Source organism: Papio anubis, chromosome 1, assembly GCF_008728515.1.
Source record: "Papio anubis isolate 15944 chromosome 1, Panubis1.0, whole genome shotgun sequence".
Classification (NCBI taxonomy): Eukaryota; Metazoa; Chordata; class Mammalia; order Primates; family Cercopithecidae; genus Papio; species Papio anubis.
Window position 1 is genome coordinate 63,230,261 of NC_044976.1, and position 24,656 is coordinate 63,254,916.

Below are 24,656 nucleotides of genomic sequence, written 5' to 3' on the forward strand. Positions count from 1 at the left end.
TAAATAAACTCAGCCTATGGGAGTGACGGACATGCAGACAGATGACTCCAGCAGGATAAACAGCATACGCTATGTGACATGGGAATCTTCTCTTTGATCGACTGCCAACAGCCACTTACATTTGGTTTATGCCTCCACTGGATTCCAAGATTCCCAGTCACCATCACTTCATAGTACAGAACGTTTCCACTGTCATTCGAATGAAACCAATTCATCTCATTTTCTGATGAAATCAGCAACATGGAAGTCTCAAATATTTCAGCGCCATAATGTTTTGTCAAAGTTTCCAAGGTAGCCAAGTATTTCACCTTCAGGTCATGCGTGGACACGCTGCTGTCACAAATGGTCTTGTTGTTAAATTCCTTTAGGAAATCCTTGAAAACATTATTTATCCGCATCCTGGTGAGAAGGTTCCTCTGTCTGATGGACTTATTCAATGTTTCTGGAATATATCGCTTGTAGCTAAAAGAGAGTAGAAAAGTACATCTCTTTTTCATGTACAGGTTAGGAGAAAATAGTTGAAAAACAAATCTAAGTCCATGAATCCACATGTTGCCAAATGGGAAAGGGAGATCTACTCCCAGAGGACGTTAGATGGAGTAAGCACTGAAGATGACCACCGTAAGGAGATGGAGGTGAATAGAAACTGGGAAAGAAAAGAAAAGTACATGCTCCACAGATTTCACTGAAACGGGAATTGCTACAGGTATTGCCCAATTTTCTGGGTCACCAAGGCAGGGCATCTACATTTTTGCTTGCTAGCTTCACCATTCTTGTGCACATTAGTACTCATATCTACACACTGTTATTAGGATTGAGCATCGATTAGAAAACGGTCTGCAAGGTGTTAGGAGCAATTATCTCTTCGTGTGATGAGAGATGCTTTGTATGTTCTATTTGCATGTCTGATTTATAACTTTTCTAAACAAATCACATTTTTTATTTTAAAAATGAGAAAGACAGGCTGGGCACGGTGGCTCATGCCTGTAATCCCAGCACTTTGGGAGGCTACGGCGAGTGGATCACTTGAAGTTGGGAGTGAGAGACCAGCCTGACCAACATGAAGAAACCCCGTCTCTACTAAAAATACAAAAGTAGCTGGGTATGGTGGCACATGCCTGTAATCCCAGCTACTCAGGAGGCAGGAGAATCACTTGAACCTGGGAGGCGGAGGTTGCAGTGAGCCAAGATCACGCCATTGCACTTCAGCCTGGGCAACAAGAGCAAACCTCCGTCTCCAAAAAAAAAAAAAAAAAAAGAGAGAGAGAGACAGACAGACAGAGACAGACAGACAGACACAGACAAACTAATGCTAATTAATACAAAAGACTTAGTGTTCGCCCTGTGACTATGAATCAGATATACTATTTAAAAGATCAACAGGTAAGCTGAAAGATTAGTTACCTATCCAGGTGCTAGTGGGCGAGCATCTACAACAAACAGAATCTAAGAAAGCTGATATACTGCTAGAACAGGAGTCAATGTTGAGAAGAACGTTGAGTGCCCATGAAACAAAGAACAAGTCCACTGGGGGCCAAACAAATATGGAGACTGGTCTGCTTGTTACTTCCAGGACTGAGACAGCACCTGGCCCCAGGTCATCCCTGCTGCATGGAGTGGCTTCAGAACAGTGGAAAATTGTGAAGTTTGGGATTTATCCTCAACAAATGTTGTGATTTTTCTTTTAGATTAATGTAATATAATAAAGAGAATTAGAGAAGAACTGTCATTTTTCAACTCAGCTTATGAAAAAATAAAGACAAAGTGCCCAAAGTGAAGGCCACAGAAAAAAGAGAAAGCAGCAGTTGAGCATGTATCGACTCAATCCCTGCATCACTGAGGAGCAAGCTGTGATCTGCTCTAGACTCTCTGGTCAAGCCAAGGAGAAACAAGCAGCAACCTTATGAGAAGACGCACACTGCCTATCACAAACAATGCAGCTACGAAATCCCTTCTTGAAAATGAGACTGTCTTCATTTATGACAATCCTAATAACCCGTTGGTGAAAAAAAAGCTAACTGATGTCACAGGTGGACAGAATTTAAATATTCCTTCACAGAGACTTGATCTCAAATGATACTTTTAAGTAAATGCAGTTTCCTTGAGAAATTTAATAGTAGTTGATCAATTCTCACATTAGAATTAACAGCTCTGTAGTGAACTTCTACAACGCATTGAGTTCAGGCTGGGGATGGTAGTAGCTGCTTCTAGAACCGTATTGAGAAGGATTTTTAAGATGGGTCCAAAACAAAAGGAAAAAATGCAGTGATAGAAGGCAGTGTCCACCATGGACAAGGAGGGGATGGAGAAGGCCTGGCAGTCACTAATTTTATTGGCATCCTCAGCCCAGAAATTTCACCCAAGCACAAATTTCTGAGATTAGCAGCCAACATCCAAAATCAAGACACAATTATAATTATTCTACGTGTATGTAGTCAACATTCTAAGTAAGATCTGGGTTTCACAGAGAGCAAGGGTCAGCCAAACCCTGGCAGTAATTAAGGTGAAATGTGTAAGAACATGTAGAAACATCACCATCTTCACAACACTTCGGCCAGCGGGAAGCTTTACCTGATGTCCTTGGGCAGTTCTGGCAACTGCATCTTCTTCATCATGGCATAGTGTGAGATGGCCAGGACAGCCATCCCCAGACACTCGTTTTCAATATCATGCCCATCCTGCTCGGTCTTGGGGTCTCGAATGGGAGCCAGGCATTTCACCAAATCATACTGTCCCTAGGAGCAAAGGGGAGAAACCACGAGAGCCCACCCGTTATTGATCTTGAGAGGAAGGCTCCCCACACAGGGAGGTGCTGCCTAGAAATGCAGCACAGCAACAAGACGAATCAGACTGACAGTTTCTCTAGCATCAGAGCTCTTTTCAACAGAGTTGGGTGTAAAGGGGCTCAGGAGATGTCCTCCCACGCTCATTCATTTAACAAACATTGACTGAGCACCATGCCAGGTGCTGGGGAACAGTACAGACATATGAAGTCCCTTCACCATAGAAGTGATGCTGACAAACACTGCGTACTAGGCCTGGACTGCGCCAGAGCAAGGGAAGGTGACACTGGGCTGAGGTCTGATCATGCATTAATTCCACAAACGTGCTGAGATGGCCTTGTCTAGGAGCTGGGTGTACAGGGTTGACCGGGCTCTCCCCTCCATTCTGGTGTAGCTCTAAAGAAAGGGGAACATTCCACAGTACATCATCACCATGTGTACATTTTCCCACATCTACCGTTCGAGTTTCCCATAGTGAAATGTATCACCAAAACATACCCCCTCACTGATACAGGTGCACAGCATTCTAAGAACTAACGCGAACTTTAAACACAAAAAATAAAACGAGGCTAACCAGCAGTGCCCAGCCCAGCTTCGTATAGAGTGAAAACGATAATTCCAGTGCCAGCTCCCACTGATTAAACCCAGCCTCAGTGCTGCCAGACAGTGCTTGGTTCCCTTATTTAGTCCTCATAACATCTTAAGAGGTGGATGTTAACATCATCACCTCCAACAGATGAGGAATCTAAGGCACAAAATGGTAAACAGCCCCTATTCAGTCACTCCTTCATTTGGTAATTACTGAGAACTAATTATGGGCTAGATGTTACTCTAGGTGCTGGGGATACAGCAATAAACTAAACCACGTTCCTGATCTCCTGGAGATCCTACGCTAAGAATAAAGAAAAGAATAAATGAATAGGAATACCTAATGTCAGGTAGTTACAAAATCCCAAGTTGAGTAGAAGAACCGAGTACCCTGGGGGCTCAGGACTCGGCAAGTGGTAGGCTGGGATTAAATCTAAAACTGACCAGGACCTCTGTTCAATGCCATACTACAGCTACACTCAGTCTTCAAAAACTGACTTAAAGTACATAGAACGCTAAAGTATGAACTCTTCAGCCTTTCTCCAGCTTGCAGCAAGGCAGGCACAAAGCCTGGGAGAAATGTTCCTGCATACATGAGATACTCTCTTTCCCTGAAGAACTTCAGATTAATGGTTTTTGGATGGAGAGCTCCCACTGCTCCAGTTTCTCTTCTTTTCACCATGGGATATCTTGTTTCTCTCAAGTGAGGAAAGGTCACTGACATTCCAAAAACTTCTGAGGAACAATGATCTATGCCAGTAATGTGTGAAGAGCAAAGCAAAACCTGAAACTGTCTTCTTGGGCTGTGGTTTTTTGTAAACATTCACTGTAAAGCTACCTCAAGTCACTTATTCCTGAGCCTCCAAAAGGTCAGATCTAATGCCACGCTTATTCTTGAAGTATGACACACTCTTCCTTTACACCTCTATTCCCGGGAAAGGTAAAGAATAAATCTTAGCTATGGATACACAAAACTGGGAAGCTGAATCCAAAAAGACCAATCTGAAAATGGCCAGTTCATTTTCTTTTTTTCCCACACAGTATCTCCCTGGGGCTGTGCACTGTTCCCTTTCTCTGTTGTCTCTATGGCAGTTCTAAGGCATAGACGGAATGGAGATAATGCACAATTAGTAACTAAAGCCCTATAGTGGGACGTAACTCTGACACAGATACACTGATACGTGTGTGATCTCACACATAATGGTATACTCTAAGGAATGAATAAAAAGAACATGTACAGGAACACCTACATATGCAGTTGTTCACAACAGACTATAAAGTAATAGCATAATAGGGAAAATGAGAAAAACAGAAAATGTTCAGGAACGGGTGACTAAGTTAAATAAATGACAGCTTTTCCTCTGGACTCCAGCCTCATTACTCAATTTCCTAACTGAAATCTCCACTTGTATGTTTCACAGGCATCTCTGAAAAAGGACTCCTGATTTCTGCCCTTTCCCCACCCTCTTCCCCCAAGACTTTCTCTGTGTGGAGAATGACTCCATTATCCATCTGACATCACCCAAAACAGAAACCTAGTCATCATCTTTGATTCCACAAATTCTCTCAGCTTCCACATCCAACTCAACAGCAAATCCTACCAATTCTATCTTCAAGATGAAAGGCAAATCTACTCATTTTTCTCCACTGCCACTGTTGCTACACTAGGCCAAACCAGCATTTTCTCTCCCAGGATCATTGCTGCAGACTCTCAGCTTGTATGTTTGAAGTGTACTCTTAGACCCAGCACAATCTACTTTCCACATATAACAAGAATCATCATTGACTTGAAACATACATAAAATGAAGCCTTCCAAATGGCTTCCTACCACACTCAGGATTAAAGCATAACCCCTTGCCAGCTCCTACAAGGCTCTGTGTATGCGATCTGCCCCCACCTGCCTCTCCAGCCTCGTTCCCCATCACCCTCCTCTGGTCTGCAGCCACATGGCCTCTCCTCGCAGCTCTACTGGCCCTCAGTTCCTTCCCCCATTCTGTTCCCTCTACATCAGATCTTTTCAACTGAGGCTGATGGGAGACTCGGCAATATTGAAGACACTTTTGGTCATCACGCTAAGGAGAGAGTGCTACTGGTATCTACTGGGTGGAGGGCAGGGGTGCTGGTAAATACGCTACAATGCACAGGGCAGGTCATCACAGCAAAGAATCATCCGGTCCAAAAGGTCAGTAGTGCTGCTGCTGAGACACCCTAAATGGAAGAAATACTCCCTCACCCCTCTCTTAGAATTACAGATTCCTTTTTATTCTTCAGGATTCATTATAAATGTTACCTCCTTAGAGAGACCTTCTCTGATCATATGATTTAAATTAGGTCTTCCCATTCAACCCCCCTTCTCCATATTCTCTATCACAAGCTTCTGCCTTCACAGTACTTTCCATAATTGCTTATGTATTATCTATGTATCATTTTATTTGCTTGTTTTCTAACTTGATGTACATCTGATGCATGCAGAGGCCATGTCTGCCTTGTTCACTCCAACATCTCTAGCACCTTAGCAGGTACAAGTGTCTGAGGCAAACAGTACACAGACATCCAGTATTTGTTGAATAAATGAATTGTTACAAAGTCATGAAAACAACGAAGATCAATATTTTAATTGACATTTGAAGGACAAACAATAAAAAAATCAGATGAATAAAAAAGCAGTTTATAAAACAAAATAAACCATAAAATATTTTCAAACTCTACATAGTATCTAAATCTGCGTGTTAAAATCAGGAAGCATACTACCAAAAATCTTAGTAATCTCAGAGTAAATGTAATTTCAGGTGATTCTACCTTCTCTTCTGTTTTTTTTCTAGCGTGTAATCTTTCTACCCTACCACCAGTGACAGAGTGGCCATCTCCTTCCTCCCCAAACATTCCTACGGCTGCTGAGAAGTGCCTTCTTCAGCCCTGTTGAATTACATCTTCTTTCAAGTAGAGCTTCCCTCTGACCTCTGCACACAAGGCTATTAATAGGAATGAAAAATAAAATGGTAGGAGGTGGGGAACAAGAAAGGAGTAAGAAAGAAGAGAAGCCCGAAAGCCCACAAGCTGGATAACCAGCCTCTTGGAATGCTGAAATGCTGCCTTTTGTCTCCTCACTTGGGGCAACTCCAGGTGTGGCAAGAACTTACCCAGAACAGGCCATAAAGCACCCTAGCACCACCAAGTTCAGCTGCACCAGGGGGTCTGAGCTCTACAATGCCTCTCCCACCCCACAAACTCCAGCTTCTCCTGGGCCCAAACTTCCTACCTGAGCAAACAGATACTCCAGTGAGCTGGCATCAAGGAGAGGGGTTGCATCTGGAACCTTTTTTTTCTCGTAGCCATTTTTCTGCTTCTTTGGAGAATGACGCCACACTGACTGCTCATTGTCGTTGGTTCCATGCCAATTGGTGAAATAGAACCTGGAAGGCAGGAAAATGAATGCCAATTGTGGCAAAGGGGACCCAGATGTGGGCAGGGCGACCTGGCTCACCAACAGTGGTCAGTGCCAGAGGCTAAAGTGTCCTGAGAAGCAGGCAGACAACCCTGCCCCTTGCAGCCCTCACCATGTCTTTCTTTCTTACTAGCACTGTGTGAGAAGTGTCCCGTCAGCACCTCTTCTATGACTCGGGGAGCAAAAGTGACTTCCCGAAGATCACAAAGACAGCTCCTCTGACTTCTCACTATGCTTCCAGAATAGGGAAACACCTGCTGACTGGAACTCCGTGCTGGCCACAGCTCCCCTGCATGCTTACTATCAGCCGCACTGCTAAGCCCATTCTACCTCGAATCCAAGACCAATTCGATTGACATTTTAACATTCCTGAAATTCAGTTTCATCACACAATCAAGATATACAGCTTACATGGCAGTGTTTCCTACTTCCCAGATTGCTGCTATTAAACTGATGGTGTGTTTTACATGATGAATAGGGTTTAAAAGAGAGCTGCCCAAACATTACCACAAGCATCATGAAACAAGTTAACAAGCACTTTATATATATATTATGCTATTTAATCCTCACAGCAACTCTACAAGGTAGGTTTCATTCATTTTACAGATGAGGAAAACTGAGAGTCCAAGAGGCTAGGTGACCTAAAACTACAAAAGCCTGTTCTCTTAGCTACTACAGTTGACTGTTGAACAGCATGGGTTTGAACCACAGAAGTCCACTCATACACAGATTTTTTTTCAATAAATATGTTGAAAATTTTTTCTGGAGGTTTGCAACAGTTTAAAAAAACTAACTGATGAACTGTGTGGCATAGAAATATTGTTTTAAATTTCAGAAAAAGGTACATTATGAATACATAAAATATATACAGGTTACTAGTCTATTTGTGTGTTAACTGTTTATGTTATTGGTAAGGCTTCCAGTCAACAGTGGGCTATTATTAGTAGCTATGTTTTGGAGAGTCAAAGTTATATATGGATTGTCAATTGCACAGGGGGTTGGTGCGTCTAACCCTATCCTCCATATATAACTTCCTCTGTCACCTGTAAGAAAAACACAATGAGTTCTGGAATGTGTGGAAGTGACTAAGGGAAGTGACTGAGCCAAGCCAGCCCAGGCCATCTCTAGGCTATAGACTCAGCTGGTACCTAGGTCTCTTTCCCTTGACTTGCACATGAACTAATGAGAAAAGAACCATGTCATAGAGAAGCAATAAATACAACTCCCTCTTTCCCTGTGAAAAGCTGCTGCTACACTTCAACATCTGTCACTGTGCTATGTTTGCAGAGCCTAAAACAAGCCAGGCCCCGAGTTAGGGACCGGGATACAGAGGGCTCTCAGGCATGTTTCTCGCACTCCGTGAGTTCCTGTCTCTGGGAACAATTGGTCAGGTCCAGCAGCAACTATCCAGCAACCCATAATGGGGCACGTGTCATAAGCAGGACTACACTGTGACTTTCATAGGCCCTAAACACTTTTCCCTTCCTCCATAAGAAATATTACAAATTATATTTCTCACCTATGTTTTCTGATTTTAAGTGAAATTAGGCATTTTATGGGCCCCTAACAAGTGTGTGCTGTGGGCATTGTGCTTAAAGAATAAGTTGTCCTTGGACAAATGAGAGTCTCCGGCAAGGTGCCCAAGGAGAGAGACAGGTCGCCCTCCACTGCCAGGGGAGGTGACAGAAGGGGAAAAAGGCAGATGTTCCCTGAGCTGACCGAGCCACGGCCTTCTTCTTCCACATCCTACTGAGTCTCTGTGAGAGAGTCCTTGGACCTGGTAGAGATGAGGGCCCAACAAACTCCCTCTGGGCAGAACACAATCTTCAATCTGGTCTGAACAAGGATATTCTTCCAGGCTGCTGAGAGCCCTGTGGGACCATCTTTGGCTTGGAACCCTTTAGGTCAGATATTCAGACAGCACCAGGCTGAGGAGACCAAACATAATGTGTAGCTTTTCCACTAGAACAAAGGCTAAAGGTAAACAGAAGATCAGGGAGTCTAAAATAAGGCCGACAGCTTTCTCCTTAATAAGATGTCAAAAATATTAACAAAACTTTAAATCTGTGACTACCAGGATCAGTACCCTCCTTATCACCCATAAGGCCAAGCTTAAAGACACACTGAAGACAGACATTCCACACACCTTTTTAAAATTAATTATCAAGGTGTTCATCAAACCTGGTACACAAAAATTCCAGATACTATAGCATGCCAATGGAAAAAAAATTTTAATGACATTAATAAATATAGAATGATACCTGCCTATATTATTTTTCAGAATGATGTGGAGGAACAAAGAAGGAAGACAAACAGACATCAATCAGAGATATGCATTGCAAGTTTTTGAAAAAATTATGTACAGATAATTGCCTATTTTAAGTTTATATGCAGATATTATACACAAAGAATTCTCTTCACACTTCTACAAAATTTTTTGAGGGACAGTGAAATTCAATTGTTTAAAAAAGTAAGAAAATACTTTTTGAAAATGAATACAGAATGTTGTCTTACGCTAAGATATATTATAAAACAACAATTGTCAAAAGCATTATCTAAAAACAGAAAATGATAATTGAAATACAAGAATATTTCCCAAAGTAGAGCTGGTATTCCACTGAAATAATCACCAACATTTATTTTCATTTACACCTCCTTTAGTGGTGAGATTATGAGGTTTCAAAATTTTTGTAGTTTGTCATCAGGCAAATGTTTAAGCTTAGGGTAGTATTTTTTTTTTTCAAGTTCAAAGAGCCTGTGGTAACAAAGCAATATCCTGTTGAAGCACAATGTCAGGTACAGAGTCAAGGTGCTAAAAGTGAAGCAACTCTGCACTTCCAGGCAGCTAATAGAAAGAGGGAACAGTAAAGACGGCCTTTAATAGCCAGGCATTCAGACAACCAAGACTAATGCCTCACAGAGAATGGTAAAGCTACTAAGACAATTCATTACATGTAAATTTTTGAGTTAACTCTCTTCCCTTTTCTGGGTATTAGTTTTTCCACTGAAAAAAAAATGAGAGTTGAATTAGGTAACTTAGGTCTTTTCTAAGTACTAAAAGTTACCATTCTAGACTCTGAGCTGAGTGCAGAAACCTAGAGGCAGAGAATTAGAACCCAGTGACTTATCCCCTGCAGACTTCAAACTGCAATAACCCATTTCATGCTGATCACACAGTCAATCCTCAGGCCACAAAAAGCAAGATTACATGTGGAAAAACAAAGCCAATAGCCAGAAGGCTCAGCTGGGACCTGAAATCTCCACGGCACACAGCTTTCCTCTCCAGATGAGACTTTGGTTAAGTACAGAAAAAAACAGGAAAAAGTCGGCTCTAGGATAATTATCAAAGAAAATTAGATCTGGTTCAGTGTCCACTGAGAAAAACATCCCAGTCATTTTGTAATGGTGATAACTCCGCCAAATTCTCCCAAAAATAACAGCTGTGATACTGTGAAGAGCCTGAGATTTCAGAGGGTTTTTCTAGCAAATCCCTGCATTCTATTAGCATCTGAGCTAATCTACTGATTTAATACCTATGTAAGTTAACCTGTGTTTCAAAAAGGATCCACCTATGTATAATCTCCGCTGCTAAACACACATGTTAACTTCTGCTCAGCAAGTATCTAACTAATATATTTTCCATTCTAGTTACTGCAAATTTGTTTACAAACTCAGGAGACTGCAGCTATTGAAGTACTGACTGTGTCACCTTGGGATATACTGTGACATTTCACAAAGTCTGAAATATGGGAGAAAAGGCAGGTGCCCATCAGAAGAAAAATTACAGCTCCACAGCCAAAAATCCTCTAGGAGTAGTCAAAACATCCACTTCCAGGGAGCAAGACCAACCTAGAATTTCTAGTTAACACTTCAGGCAATGTTTCTCAAGCTTTTCAGTTTCAACTTTTAGTAAGAAAAATATTTTATATCATGACCTTTATATATAATACATACATACATACATATATATGTGTATATATAAAAAACATATCTCAAAAGTTTAAATAATATATTACGTATATATGCTGATATTATCTATTTTCCCCTGTTTCTTTTTCTTAAATTCACTAAATTAAATTGAATTCATAACTGTGAATCCACTAAATTAAATTCATAACTATGATTACCCATTTGAAAATCTCTGCTGCAGGACACTAATTCTATTCAAAATATCCTCTGCATTATCAAGATTTCTTTTCTAAAATGTGGCAGAGGAAGGTGATCAAACTCATCTTGAATTATATTCCAAATACTGAAGAAGTCCTTTCTCATATCAAGCAAATACAAAAGTTACAAATTACAAAAATGACTACAACACTTCTTGGTAAGTGACTCAGGGCCCCAGGCTGACCACTGTCCCTCAGTGCAGAGGGAGCCAGGCAGGTACCAGGTCAGCACTTCCCATACCTCATCCGGTAGTGGAGTCGGAGGGACATCTTGTCATCAACGGTGATGGTGCGATTTGGAGCATACCAGAGCTTGGTGTTCTCATCATATAGGGCAAAGAGGTTGTGACAAAGAGGAGAGATACCTGAGGAAAAGTAAAAAACCACATCAGAAAATTAAGACAGATACATTTGGCCATCTGTTTCTAAACCCAATGTATGCAAAGATAAGGAACTCTCTCAAAGATAAGGAATTCACAAAGAATCTGGGTCACTCGTATCCTCTTAGGGCAAACAGATTTCCAACCAGGTTCAGTCAGGCTGTTTTGATCATAATCATCAAGAACTATGACTCCCCAGAAATATGCCCTATAGCTCCTGGCAAACCAAATTTAGATCATTTAAAAATAAAACTCTGATGACATTTTTCATTACAGGTATCTGTGGCAGTGTCTTATCAAATCCAGCTTTAAAAAACCCCCTATCTGAGAGGTTCACAGAGGTTCAAAGTGCCTGATGTGCACTTTGCTAATCAGAAACACTCTGGGAGTTGGGGAAATCTTCCATCTGTTTCCTACAGAAAGCATTTAAACAATTCTAACACACTGTGATTATATATCAAACATGCAAACAAATTCCTGGCAGTAGTATGCAAAATGCATATTAGAATAAATAATAACCAAAGTGATTTTTGTCAGTGATTAAAATCTATTACCATTAATAATAAATATACTTCTTAAGTACTCTGTATGATTATCACAAATATTTTTTATTTAGTAGCCAACTAGCAAGAAGATATATGGCTTCACAAAGCTGGCCCAACAGTGCTCCCCTGCCTCTCCACTCCACCAGTTGCCTCCGTCAACACGAGAATGATGGGAAAGACCAGGGAGATTATGAAGTCACTCACTTCTACGCCCATGATTAAAATTTTATGAACCTGTAACATAGGCAGGTTGGGGGGGAGAATGACTGCCAATAATCAGCTATTACTGGTATTTTTTCATAAGCAGCCAGGCCTCAAACTAAGATGAGGTAAACTTAAATGACAAAAAACCTGGGAGAATATGAGGTAATAGACATTTGTTTCCCAAATCGGACATCTGCAGCGAGACTGACACTGACAGGGCCCCTCCCTGGCCCAGCCTACCCAGGCCGGGACTCTCTCCAACGCAGACACTGAGTTAAGAAGCTACAAACACCTTGGCAGCTATCTAGCGCTCTCCTGAACACCTCAATCCATGCTTCTCAAGAAATGTGAACAGTTACCCTTCAGAAGTTAGTCTTTCTTATAAACCAAGAATATGGAGATAAACTTTAAAGGGAAGTTTTCCTTGGGAACATGGGCAAATGGCTTTTGGATTCAGTATTATTGGGACAAATAATTCAAATATGCTATAGGTTTTCATTCCTAAAGTGGCTTTTGTGGACTGGGCTGGAAACCCAGCCTGTCTTTATACATATCCACATTTGAATGTGCACCAACACTTACATATCTGAAGTGTAACTTATTTTATTCATGAAACTGTCTGTAATTCTAACACAGGTCTGATTCTAACAGTATTACTACCCATAAAGAGAAAGATCAAAGACATATCTCTTTATATAAAAGTGCTGAGTAGTAAAACAATAACACTAACACTTACCGAGGGCTAAGTGTCAGGCATCAGGCTAACAGACTCTAAATTTATTATCTTGGCCGGGCACAGTGGCTCACGCCTATAATCTCAGCATTGTGGGAGGCCCAGGAGGGCAGATCACTTGAAGTCAGGAGTTCGAGAATAGCCTGGCCAACATGGTGAAACCCCATAGCCGGGCATGGTGGTGTGAACCTGTAATCCCAGCCACTCGGGAGGCTGAGGCAGGAGAATCGCTTGAACCTGGGAGGTACCTGGAGGTAGCAGTGAGCCAAGATCGTGCCACTGCACTCCTGGGTGACAGAGAAAGACTCTGTCTCAAACAAACAAACAAACAAACAAACAAACAAATTCTTTTTTTTGGCTGAGTGTGGTGGCTCACACCTGTAATCCCAAAACTTTGGGAGGCTAAAGCAGGAGGATCACTTGAGGTCAAGAGTTCGACACCAACCTGGGCAACATACCAAGACCTCGTCTCTATAAATAATAAAAATGAGTCAGGCATGGTGGCACATGCCTGTAGTCATAGTTGCTTAGAAGGCTAAGACCAGAGGACCTTTTGAGCCCAGGAGGTCACAGCTATAGTGAGCTATGATGGAACCACTGCACTCCAGTCTAGGGGACAGAGCAAGACCCCATCTCTAAAAAATATTAAAATTTTAAATTAAAAAAAAAAGTATTACCCTTTAATCCTCCTGATATCTAATGAGGTAAATACTGTTTTGACCATTTTGCAGATGAAGAATCTGTGGTCTCCTGAGATTTAGTCTGATTCAAGGTTACTCATCTAGTAAAGTGCAGAGCTGAGAATCAAACCAAGACACAGCTACTGAGGAGGTGAAGCAATAAGAACTAAAAGAACAAAACTTTACCCCACAGAGGTGAAAAACAGGAAAGAAAACAATACTGCCCTCAAACATCACTTTCTATAGTAACAGTGAGAGCTACAAGAACCTGTGGCATTCAGTATGTATTTCTGAAATTAATGAGCTTCTGCAATATTCTGTTGAGCCAGTTACAGAAGAGACACCACTCATTTTCTATAAGGTAGGCTAGAAACCAACACCCCAAACTGGCTGATCCTGAGCCCAGAGTTATAGGAGGCCCAGCGACTGTGCCTATCCTCAGACTCATAGGCTCTCTCCTCTCATCTCTTTCCCAGCAGCTCCTTGGTCCCTCATTAACGGTAGCCCAATGACTGCAAAAATGACCCTTGCTTACAAACTGAGTGAGGTTTATACCTGCTATGCTGATGGCAAGAAGCTTGGTGAAGAGAATAAACACTGTAAACCAAATCTCAAGGAGAAAGGGAGAAAACAAAAGAAACAAAGTCTTTAAAAAATACTTTAGAACCACTGATTTACATCTAGGTGTTACAAATACATTTAAAGCTGCTGTCTAAAGATGGTTATTTGTACACGCTGCTGCCTAGTCAAAATAACTTCACAATATTACTGGATTTTTCCCACTAATAATCTGTACCTCAGCCCATTTTATCCTATGTCAGGTTTAGTTAGTAAGAGCCTACTATGCTCTTCCCTATACCATGAGCCTCTCCCCTTTTACTGAAACTCTGGTGTGTGAAGCATTTTCGGCAGAAAGACAAATATCAGAAAGAACGTAGGTTTTCTAAACAAACTGTATTACTAACAAGATAAGCAATTATTAAAATAACCATGCTATCCCCTCAGAGTTGTTCTGAGAGTTAAAGGTGGGAGAAGTAAAGCAGGGATCAGGCTGTATGGCATCACAACTGGCTACTTCATCATCATTAAACGAGTTGATCGAACCTTTTTAAAATAGCTTTGAGATATAATTTACATATTATAAAATTCTTCCATTTTAAGTGTACAATTCAACAGATTCCAGTGTATTTACTGAGTTGTACAACCATCACCACAATCCAAGTGGATTAGATCTGTGATTTAACTTTTAATTTCTACGATTTAACCTGTCACTTAAAATTAGGCAAGCAAAAACTGCCAATATCCTTAAGTTCAAAGGATGAAAGGGACTTTGGTTTCCCACCTTCTGAGGGCAACAGGCTAACTTTAAGACAACTCTCACTTGAAAGGAGAAAAAATAGCTTGTGTTGTTGAGAGCCTCGTTGTCCTTTTTGCAACTTGGCAACTTGACTAAGCCACAAAGCAACACTCAGCTTCTCACTTCAACTCAGCACCATGCACAGGAGGGCAGGTCATGGCAGCAGAAGGAGGGGTCAAACTTTTTAGGAGAACTTTTGAATAATTATTCAGATATTGAGAGACGCTACTTGCTGAGCAGGGACTTAGTCCCAGGTGCTTTACGTAGCACCTCATCTAGTGCTGATATTATTCCAACTGTACAGATGTGGGGAAATGAGAATTAAGCCTGGATCCACAGAAGTCAACCATCATTCCCTGGTATCTTACAGTTCATTAGTGACAAAGCAGAAAGAAGCCACTCCGCAGACGAAGAAAGTGAAAAGTGAAACCCTCAGAATTAGAATCACTGGCCTAAGGTCACGTGCAAGTGGCAGTGGCGGAGGCAGGGAAGAACCTCTGACTCCAGAGTCCACAACTCTTTCTGCTCAGCAGAGCTCCAACGGGTAGAGACCCCCAGATCTTCTTCTGAACCGGTGTGTTGGTGAAACCCCCAGCCCTGGGCAGCTGCCAGTACTCACGGCATGCCTGTGCAGCCCTGATGCACAGTTCCTCTGCTGTATACTCTCCACTGCCCAGCCGGAGGGGCTCCCTGTCCGACATATAGAAGATCACTTCCACCCCTGGCTCAGGGACCTCCAGGTTCACCTCAGTCTTCTTGGAGCTCCTCATTTTAGCACAGAAAGCCATGGCATTGCAGTCCTCTTTTATATTTAGATACTGTTGTAGACGGAAAACAAGACTATGTGGTCACTCTATGCGTTAAAAGTTCTTATGGCAAAAGGGAGTGTTCTGAAGGTAAAAAAGCAGAAACATTTGGTGTTGGATACATACATACCTCTCTCCTGCCCCTTCCCTTCGTGGAAACCAAACATGTCAGATCTTACAAGAGATGAAACTACGGAAAATAACTAATTATGCATACTAATTAATGAATTGTAATTCATTAATTATGTATTTTTGAAAATACGGTCAGACCATATTTTCAAAAATCAGAATAATTTTAGACATGGCCTGAATTTATTTTCTCCGTTTGCGCCCAGGTTGTAATTGAAAAATGTAGCCCCTTCTGGAACTAATGATGTTAAAGGACTGATTATTAATTACCAATTCTGCTGCTATTTCTACTGGAATCATGCAAGCTTTGAATAGACTTATGGCAAGAATCAGTGTTTTAATTTCATGTCCATCTCCCACTAAACAGCAAGCATGGTGAGGGCATGAACCATATCTTATCTCTCTTCACATCCCCACCTGAGACAGTGCACACAAAATGGTGACCAATTCATGTTCGTAAGTCACTTGGAAGGGCCATAACAATTAATGAATGGAGCCCGGTTCCTATCACCCCAGGAGGACCGGCAGCAGGGCAGGAGGAAGCCTTGCTTTGGAACAATTAGAAAACCCTGGTGAGAAGCTTGCAAGTAAGTAATGCACAGAAGCACCCTCCAAAGGGAGGGCAACTAGGGCCAAACAACCAACCTCAGCAACTTAGCCTTGGGCAAGGCCAGAAAGGAGGAAAGAAACAAGGGAAAGTCCTACACATTCTTTCTTCTTCTTGCCTGATACCAATGGGTACAAACAAATTCGCTGACCCCACACTCCTACTACTTTCTTCCTGTCTGCCAAGCCAACCTTCACTCAAACCCCTAATGTCTCCGTAACACATATCAGATCCTCCAAGGGCTTCCCATTAGTCTACAGAGCAATTCTGAGACTCTGAAACAGAGCCCCGCCACCTTCATCTGGCCGGCCGGCCTTCCTCGCCTTATCTTCTATCACTCTGAGCTTCTTGCTTCATGCTTGAAACCCACAAGGCTGTCGCTGTTACCGTATCCTCCCCAACCCAATGCTGCTTCTCACCCTCCTGCCTTCACTCACACTGATTCCTCTACAGGAATATCTTTCTACCTTATCCCTTGCATGGCACACTTAAACTTTCTTTAGAATTCAGCTCAGATATTGCCTCCTGCAGGAAGCCTTCTGTGAACCTCCACCCCGTTCCCTAAGGCCCTCACTTCTTGCTCCTAAACTTATCCCACTGCACTAACCACAGGAAATTTAAGCATCTTACTCATATGCCTATCTGTCTTTCTCTAACTTGCACATGCTGTGAGTTCCTTGAGATAAGAACTGAGTCATCTGTCTCTATATCCGTAAGAAACACAGAGGCTTACACATAGTGGGTGCTTGCAGAATGACCCAAGGAGGCTCCCCCAAACAAGAAAAGTCATACAGGGCAGACAGCAGTCACAGTTCTCTTCACCAAAATTCATTTGTTTGGTCTATTAGCTCCCCTGGTGAGGAGAGATTCTGAAAAGAGGGACATTAACCAGATATGCCTCAACGCTACAAACTGAGAGGTTTTCAATTTTAACTCTTAAATTTCCAAATAAATCTGAAGACCAGAATCTTCTGGAAACCAGCCTGAAAGAGTAAGTTCATAATTTACCTTGAAATTCAGATCAACACGCAAGACCACTTGAAAACCTGGCACTAAACCCCAACCCCATCCCACACTGAAAAACTGTGATGGAAAACAGAGTAGCTAAAAGCCTGCTTCATAATGTAAGATATATCTTTGTCCTTGAGATTCTTTATAGATGTGACAGGGGAAGAATCCAAAGACAGTGTTGAACCCTTTAACTCTAAGGAAATAAACAGGCAAATGCATGTAATTATATACTTACAAGATGTGACATTGTTTGAAATAGGAAAAAATCCAACTGACAATGTCCAGTAGGAGAGGACTCACTAAACAAAACAGGCAGGACTACTATGTGGCTGTCAAAAAGGATAACATAAAGCTGTATGTGAATCAACACAGAAAGATGCACAGGACATTTTGCAAAGTGAAAAAAGCATAATATGGATAGTATGATCACGCATATTCGCAACATGTATAATATGATTATTCACATGCATATTAAAATCTGGAAGAACATACAATAAATTGTTAACAGTGGTGAACATCTAGGAGAGATTATAAGGGAAGTTTAACTTTTACTCTGTACCTCCTATACTTTTGTAGTTCGGATTTTTTTTTTTAACCAGCATACTCAACATTGGGAATGAATAAATACATCAATTTAAAAAAATTAAAGGCAGTAGCACCAATAGCCCTACAGCCTCAAGAACATGGTTTCATTAGTTTTTTTAAAGTCAGATATTTTCCTTTTTAAAAAATATGCAAATCTACATACCTGCATTTATTCAGCTGTCCAGTGTTCCCCAAGAAGCAGACTGGATTTTCTTCTCTACTTTCCAAAGCTTCTTCAGAGAAGAGCTAAAGACAAAAATTAATAAATCAGTGGCAGAGGTAATTGCATCTGAAAATAAGAGGGCATTTTCCTTAACGAAGCAGCCCAAACCATAAGCAGGCAAGAAAAAGCATTTGGGAGGAAGAAGGAAAAAAACAAAACAAAAAAATGACCTAGGACATCAAGAGAACAGAGAGACATCTTAGGGTGCAAACGTCAAAGAGGATACTAACTTCACCTCATCGAGAAAGGAAGCCAGGGATTTCTGGTTCCTGAGATGGAGTGTCCTGTCCAATGTAAATGAAGATTGTGTGCTTTTTCCATCAACAACCCCTCTCCTGATTCTGTGAACAATAGTTTAGGACATCCAAAACGCACACTTTAATTTCTCATTCCTTCTAGAATTACCCTCCCCCAACCTTGTCTACACACACACAGAGCTTTGTATTATTTCAACAGCTTTCCTTGTTGCTTCTCACAAATTCTATAACAGTAGAATCAAATTATTTTTGCAAATAATAAGCCACCAACCTTGGTGCTTCAAAATTTGTTCTCAAATTAACGGTGATTATCACCTCAGTTTTCTGCCTGGCCGCTCAACACATTTTATCAGAATCCAGTTTTAGGAAGAGCACAGTCCCAGGCATTACAGGGCAGCAGCAAAGGGGAAGAGGGAGATGGGTTACCTCTGAGGCCACCAGGCCAGCATCCCCACATGGCCTTACAATAGAAGGTTGGAGACAGCACAAATGGAAACACAAAAGCAACCTAAAATCGATAGTGTGAGTGCGTCAGGATGCTGTTAGCTCTGGTGACTAACACTGGCAAGGGCTGGCTGGGGAAGGCTTTCTGCAGTGGATAAGACTTAAGTAAAAGTCATGATGGAAAGCCTGGCAGGGGAGACAAGTATGAATTTGATTGTGATGACTTTGATTTGGCTATTTTGGTATGGCCAATTTTAACAAGATTAAAATCATCACATGAACGTTTTTTAAAAATTAACATAATCAATTGTTTTAATCACTTGAATAAACACCCTGCCCTGCCTCAAAACAGCAATTAGAAACTAGCTACATGCTAATGACTTGCTTCTGCTCAGAAGCAGGACTTCAGATGCTACACTTAAGAGATTTACTCTTTCAACAAGTATTTTCAAACAGCTCTGCAGAAACTAAGCTAATTCAAAGGACAAGAGCAATACGGTCCCTGCCGACGTGGAGCTTATAGTCAATAGGAAGAATGGAATCAAACTAAGATGTACAGAAAGAGGTCATTACAAAGAGCTAAAATGCTATGAAGAAAAAGTAGAGAACATAAAATAGAGGGAATGTGATCTGGTCTGGGGCTCAAGAGGGAAGGGACATTGAGCTAAGATGCAATGGATGTCCAGGGAGGTGGGGCATGAAGCCAACAGGGAGATAGCAGTCTCAGCAAAAGGATCAGCATGTGTAGGGGAAAGGTCCTGTAGCAGAAAGGAGCTACGCTGGTCTCTCCAGTTGCTCGAACAGGAAAACCTCACAATACTCCTTTTTACACTTGGGTACCCAACAGCACTAGCCAGTCCATAGGCAGTGCTTGCTAACTGCATGTCTGGAGCCTGTCTACCCCAAGTTTCCCCACAGCACACCGTTGTCAGCTGCCGAGGATCAGAGAAAACTGACCAGAGGGGAGTACTGAAAAGCATGCCTCAAACCAGGAAAGGGTTACAACTCAGAGCCTTTGAGGAGAGGAAAAGACCTGTAAGTTCCACCAGACCCAGGCTCCACTCAGAAGGGCTACCACATAAACCTTTTTAGAACTTACAAAGGTGTTTTGTTGTTGCTGTTGTTTGCGGTTTTTTTTTTTTTTTTTTTGAGACGGAGTCTCACTCTGTCACCAGGCTGGAATGCAGTGGCATAATCTCCGCTCACTGCAACCTCTGCCTCCCAGGTTCAAGCAATTCTCATGCCTCAGACTGCCGACTAGCTGGGACTACAGGCATGCACCACCACACCCAGCTAATTTTTGTATTTTTAGTAGAGATGGGGTTTTACCACGTTGGCCAGGATGGTTTCGATCTCTTGACCTCGCGATCCACCTGCCTCAGCCTCCCAAAGTGCTGGGATTGCAGGCGTGAGCCACTGCACCTGGCCAGAACTTACAAAGCTTTTTAATATGCACCATCAGACCATGTGTTACTTCAACTTAGGAGTCATGAACTTCTCTTAGTCTCATGTAAGATTCAAGGATCCAACTAAAATCACTAAGGTTCTTCTAGAACTAGAATTCTACAAAAACCAGTAATCAAGGAGAGTCTGGTTTTCCAATCATTCTGTCTCTTCTATAAGTAATACTACATTGCAATCACATTATACCTAATCTTCAAACTGACCTCCAGTATTATTGAACAGGACAGTAAAATGGTATACATTTGTGCTGCTTAGCCTAGAGATTAAACTATTTGAGAAAACAAGAGTAGCAACAGAATTTCTAGACAATATGCATTAACTGTGATGCTTTTGAATGCCGATTCAATAACGACAAAGTCGCTACTCTCAGGAAACTGCCATTCTGGTGATAAAAATAGAAAACACCCACATAGCACTTAGAAGACATGGCAGGCACTGTTTTAAGCACTTTAAACCTAAGACTGCTGATCCACTTTATATGAAATGACAACTGTCCTCATTCAGGATGACAAGTGGGTTTTTGTTGTTGTTGTTGTTGTTGTTGTTTTTTGCGCTACAGCATTTGTGTAATGGCTTCATCCAAATAATATTTCTTCTAAAATAAACCAGACAATGTGATCTAGCCGATTATTTTTAGAGCAGGTAGAAAAGGAGCAAGATCAGTTTATATTAATAAACACTTTGGAAAATTCCAAGAAATAAATTCAAGTTTCTTGCTGCAATATACAAAAGGAAAAATCATCAATGCTAGAAAGATTCACCAGGAGCAATCACAAAATACCCTTTAAAAAGAACATGATTCACTGGGTTCAATTCCCAACTCAAATTATAAAGAAGCTTTAAGAACAGGAAGGACCAGGATGAGTAATCTGAAGGTTTTTGATGATAGCAGTGAATTCTTCCACCCTAATTTATTTATAAAATTGTCAAGGATTTGAAAGAAACTACCTTTCTTTTCATGACAAAGGATTACTTTTGTAGCTCAATTTTGTAGGTGCTGCTTTACATGAAAAAAAAAAAAATCAGGGAAATGATGTGGGTTATTCAAATTGCTTTAGTTTACCACAGTCTTATGAAAAAGACAAGTATATCTGATACTTTCTCAACGAGGGAAAAAATAAAAGAAACAAAACACAATTCTGTGGGTTGGAACAAAGCCTCACTGCAATAGATAAAATGTCACAAGTTTTTCCAAGATGCAAAATTCCAAAAATCTGTCTGAAAACACTGGAACTCTCTTAAATTTTCAAGGGCATCTTTTTAAAGACTGGTATCTGTGCAAGGGAAGAACATACATTTTGGATAGTGGACAAAGAAAAACAGACTATTTTAATGTTCATAAGTATGATCATCAGAATGAGACTGCTTTGGCCAAGGGCCACTGCCAGATTTTTACAGTCAAAAACAGACTGGTTGACGGTGAAATTCAATGACAAGAATTAAAATACTATGGATATCTCATTGTTTTCACTAAAGAAATCATCACACCTACAATGAATTACTTTGTGTTTGCCTTAAAGGAATCAAACCTTTTGATTTCTGAAGTAGAAAATGCAAATAAAATGTTGATGAATTAAGGTATGAACTCAGAAAAATCGAAAGAAAAATACGAATTTTAAAATGCCCTGAAATCAGGTTCTTAGTATCTTAGGAAATTTTAAGACTAAAAATGTTAAGCCTTAATAAACTATTTCAGCAGGCACCAGTCTTCTTTTTTTTTTTTGAGACGGAGTCTCGCTCTGTCGCCCAGGCTGGATTGCAGTGGCCCGATCTCGGCTCACTGCAAGCTCCGCCTCCCGGGTTCACGCCATTCTCCTGCCTCAGCCTCCGGAGTAGCTGGGACTACAGGCGCCCGCCACCACGCCCGGCTAGTTTTTTTTTTTTTGTATCTTTTAGTAGAGACGGGGTTTCATCGTGTTAGCCAGGATGGTCTCGATCGCCTGACCTCGTGATCCGCCCGTCTCGGCCTCCCAAAGTGCTGGGATTACAGGCTTGAGCCACCGCGCCCGGCCTACCAGTCTTAACTTTGGTGAGGAAACCTGTTACAACAATGAAAACTACAGGAGGACCAGCATTTTTTTTTTTTTTTTTTTTGGTCTTTAGTGCTTTATCCTCAGCACAAATTAGGTGATCAAGAAGTATGTTCAGCAACAGCTGTAAATGAAAGATGAAGTACAAAGTAAGCAACATTATGCAATGAAAAAAAAGCACAGTAATCCAAGGTGTATAGGTTCCCACTGATTCTATACTAGTAAGTGTGACCATGAGCAAGTCATTTTCATCTGAGACAGTTTCCCTACCCATTAACCTAAGAGGAAACATCCTGCCTAGAGGGTTGGTGCAAGGATTAAAAAGATCTTTTAAATGAGAAGTTGAGGCAGGAGGATTGCTTAAGCCCCAGGAGTTTGAGTCCAGCCTGGGCAATATGGCAAGATGCTGTCTCTTTTTAAAAACAAACAAAGAAAACTTTCCAAAACTCTTCATCAAGTACCTACAATGCCCTTTTTGCAAGAGGCTACAGATGTGTAAGCGTCCAAAAAGGTATTGATGCAATACAAAATTGTCTTATGGCAGAGGACTAAAGTGGGCTATGAATCTGCTTCGAAGAGCAAAGTCTAAATAGGGATTCTGAGCAAAAGCCTAGTTACAAATCAAAGCCCCATTTCATAAAGCTCAGATGACACAGCAAAGCAGTAAAGAGCACGGGCTGGAGTCACTGCGAACTGAGTTTGAATTCTGGCATCTCCACGGACTAGCTGTCGTAATCTTAGGCAAGTTAGTTAATATTCCTAACCCTCAATGCTCTTGGTATAAGTAGGGAGATAAAAACAGCATTTATCTCACTGGGCCATTAAGAGTTAAGTCAGTTAATGCATATAAAGTGCCTAACAAAGTTTAGCATGCAGTAAGCACTCATATTTTGACCATAATTTGTTAACCTGATTACAGCTTGATGAAATATACAGTTCCAGTCAAGGAGAAAAAAAAAAAAACAGTAGCTACTAAGAATTTCAATATCTTGTGCCTGGAGTTAGGCACTTGCACTTAATTCTCATAAAAAGCATGAGAGGTTTTAGGCTAATCAGCGAGAGTGCCAGGAGTCAAACATGTGACTCCTGATTCCAAGGACCCTGCTCTTTCCACAGCAGGGAAAAACTGCTCTGAACTGTTCCCATCACCAACACCACTGTCTTCTCTGGTTTTTTAGTACTTTTCATAGTCTAACAACCACCCAGGAGACTGATCTTACTCCAACACCCTTCCGTAGACTGAAAGAACTGTCATTTTAAAAATCACTGCAGTGTCCCAGCCTTTCCTGTGTTCCTGCTCACTACTAATGCTCTGCCCTGGCACCACTGCCACAGTGTGAGAGGAAAGTCCTAGCAGCATGTGGACAGGGAGCCTTCTAACAGCCTAACCTACACAACAAGCCAGGGAAACTGCCAGTGGCTTCACACCCATGGAGCCACGGAAAATGACTTGTATCTATTGCTACCGGAACCCCACTGCCATGCCGAGACATGGAATAACAGTTGTGATGAAAGCATCACAAGACACTGTAAAGCTGAGGGATTCCAGCCAAAAGGACGACATCATATAAATACAAAATCTGCTATTTTTCCTGTCAGGAAGTCAGAATTATGGCTTTTCTATATGCCACTCCTGCCACACAGAATAACTCACTTCTAACTATAGCAGCAATTCCAGGAATACTCCAGAACCGTAAGTGCTGCTTCATTTACAATAAACTAGGGATGATTAAATAATCAATGCCAGCTCAATGGTTCGGTGCTTCGCACTGCTCCCAACGAGCCTGCATTCAGTGAGAGATAGTTTCTGATAAAATACAGTACTTTGCTTAAAGTCAGTAAGTGTCTTCCTAAAAGCCACATTGTACCAAGAGACTTTGTTACTTTTCCTTTTTTTAAAAAAAATTTTTCTTCTTTTAAACTAATTACCACTAATACATCCAAAATGTTACTAAAGAGCAATGAATATAAGATTTAGTGAAGCCATCCATATCCTTACCCCAGGGTCAAAGGCTTGGTGGCACAAATGGACACTCAAAACATGGGGTGGTGGGGAGAATGGCTTGTCTTCATAGTATGTGCTTTTGTGGGGGGTTGGGGGGATGGAGTCTCGCTCTGTCACCCAGGCTGGAATACAGTGGCACGATCATGGTTCACTGCAGCCCTGACCTCATGTGTTCAAGTGAACCCCGTGCCTCAGCCTTCCAAGAAGCTGGGA

The 24,656-nt window shown here is 41.4% G+C and overlaps 1 protein-coding gene across 9 annotated transcripts in view; it reads right to left on the bottom strand.

The window, feature by feature from the left end:
• The window catches only part of JAK1 (Janus kinase 1), a 237,341-nt gene that overhangs the window by 33,038 nt on the left and 179,647 nt on the right, over positions 1 to 24,656 (bottom strand). For 5 of the 9 annotated variants that reach the window (XM_021942491.2, XM_021942487.2, XM_031669527.1 and 2 more), the window contains exons 2-7: positions 18,184 to 18,266; positions 15,502 to 15,700; positions 11,225 to 11,348; positions 6,632 to 6,785; positions 2,572 to 2,735; positions 120 to 462 (exon numbers count right to left, since the gene is read on the bottom strand). In XM_021942491.2, the coding sequence (XP_021798183.1) occupies positions 120 to 462; positions 2,572 to 2,735; positions 6,632 to 6,785; positions 11,225 to 11,348; positions 15,502 to 15,700; positions 18,184 to 18,189 (990 nt within the window). In that variant the 5' untranslated portion in view covers positions 18,190 to 18,266. Of the gene's footprint in view, positions 1 to 119; positions 463 to 2,571; positions 2,736 to 6,631; positions 6,786 to 11,224; positions 11,349 to 15,501; positions 15,701 to 17,670; positions 17,765 to 18,183; positions 18,267 to 24,656 lie in introns of all 9 variants that reach the window. The other 4 variants (XM_021942485.2, XM_031669526.1, XM_021942486.2 and 1 more) reach the window with 2 other exon arrangements.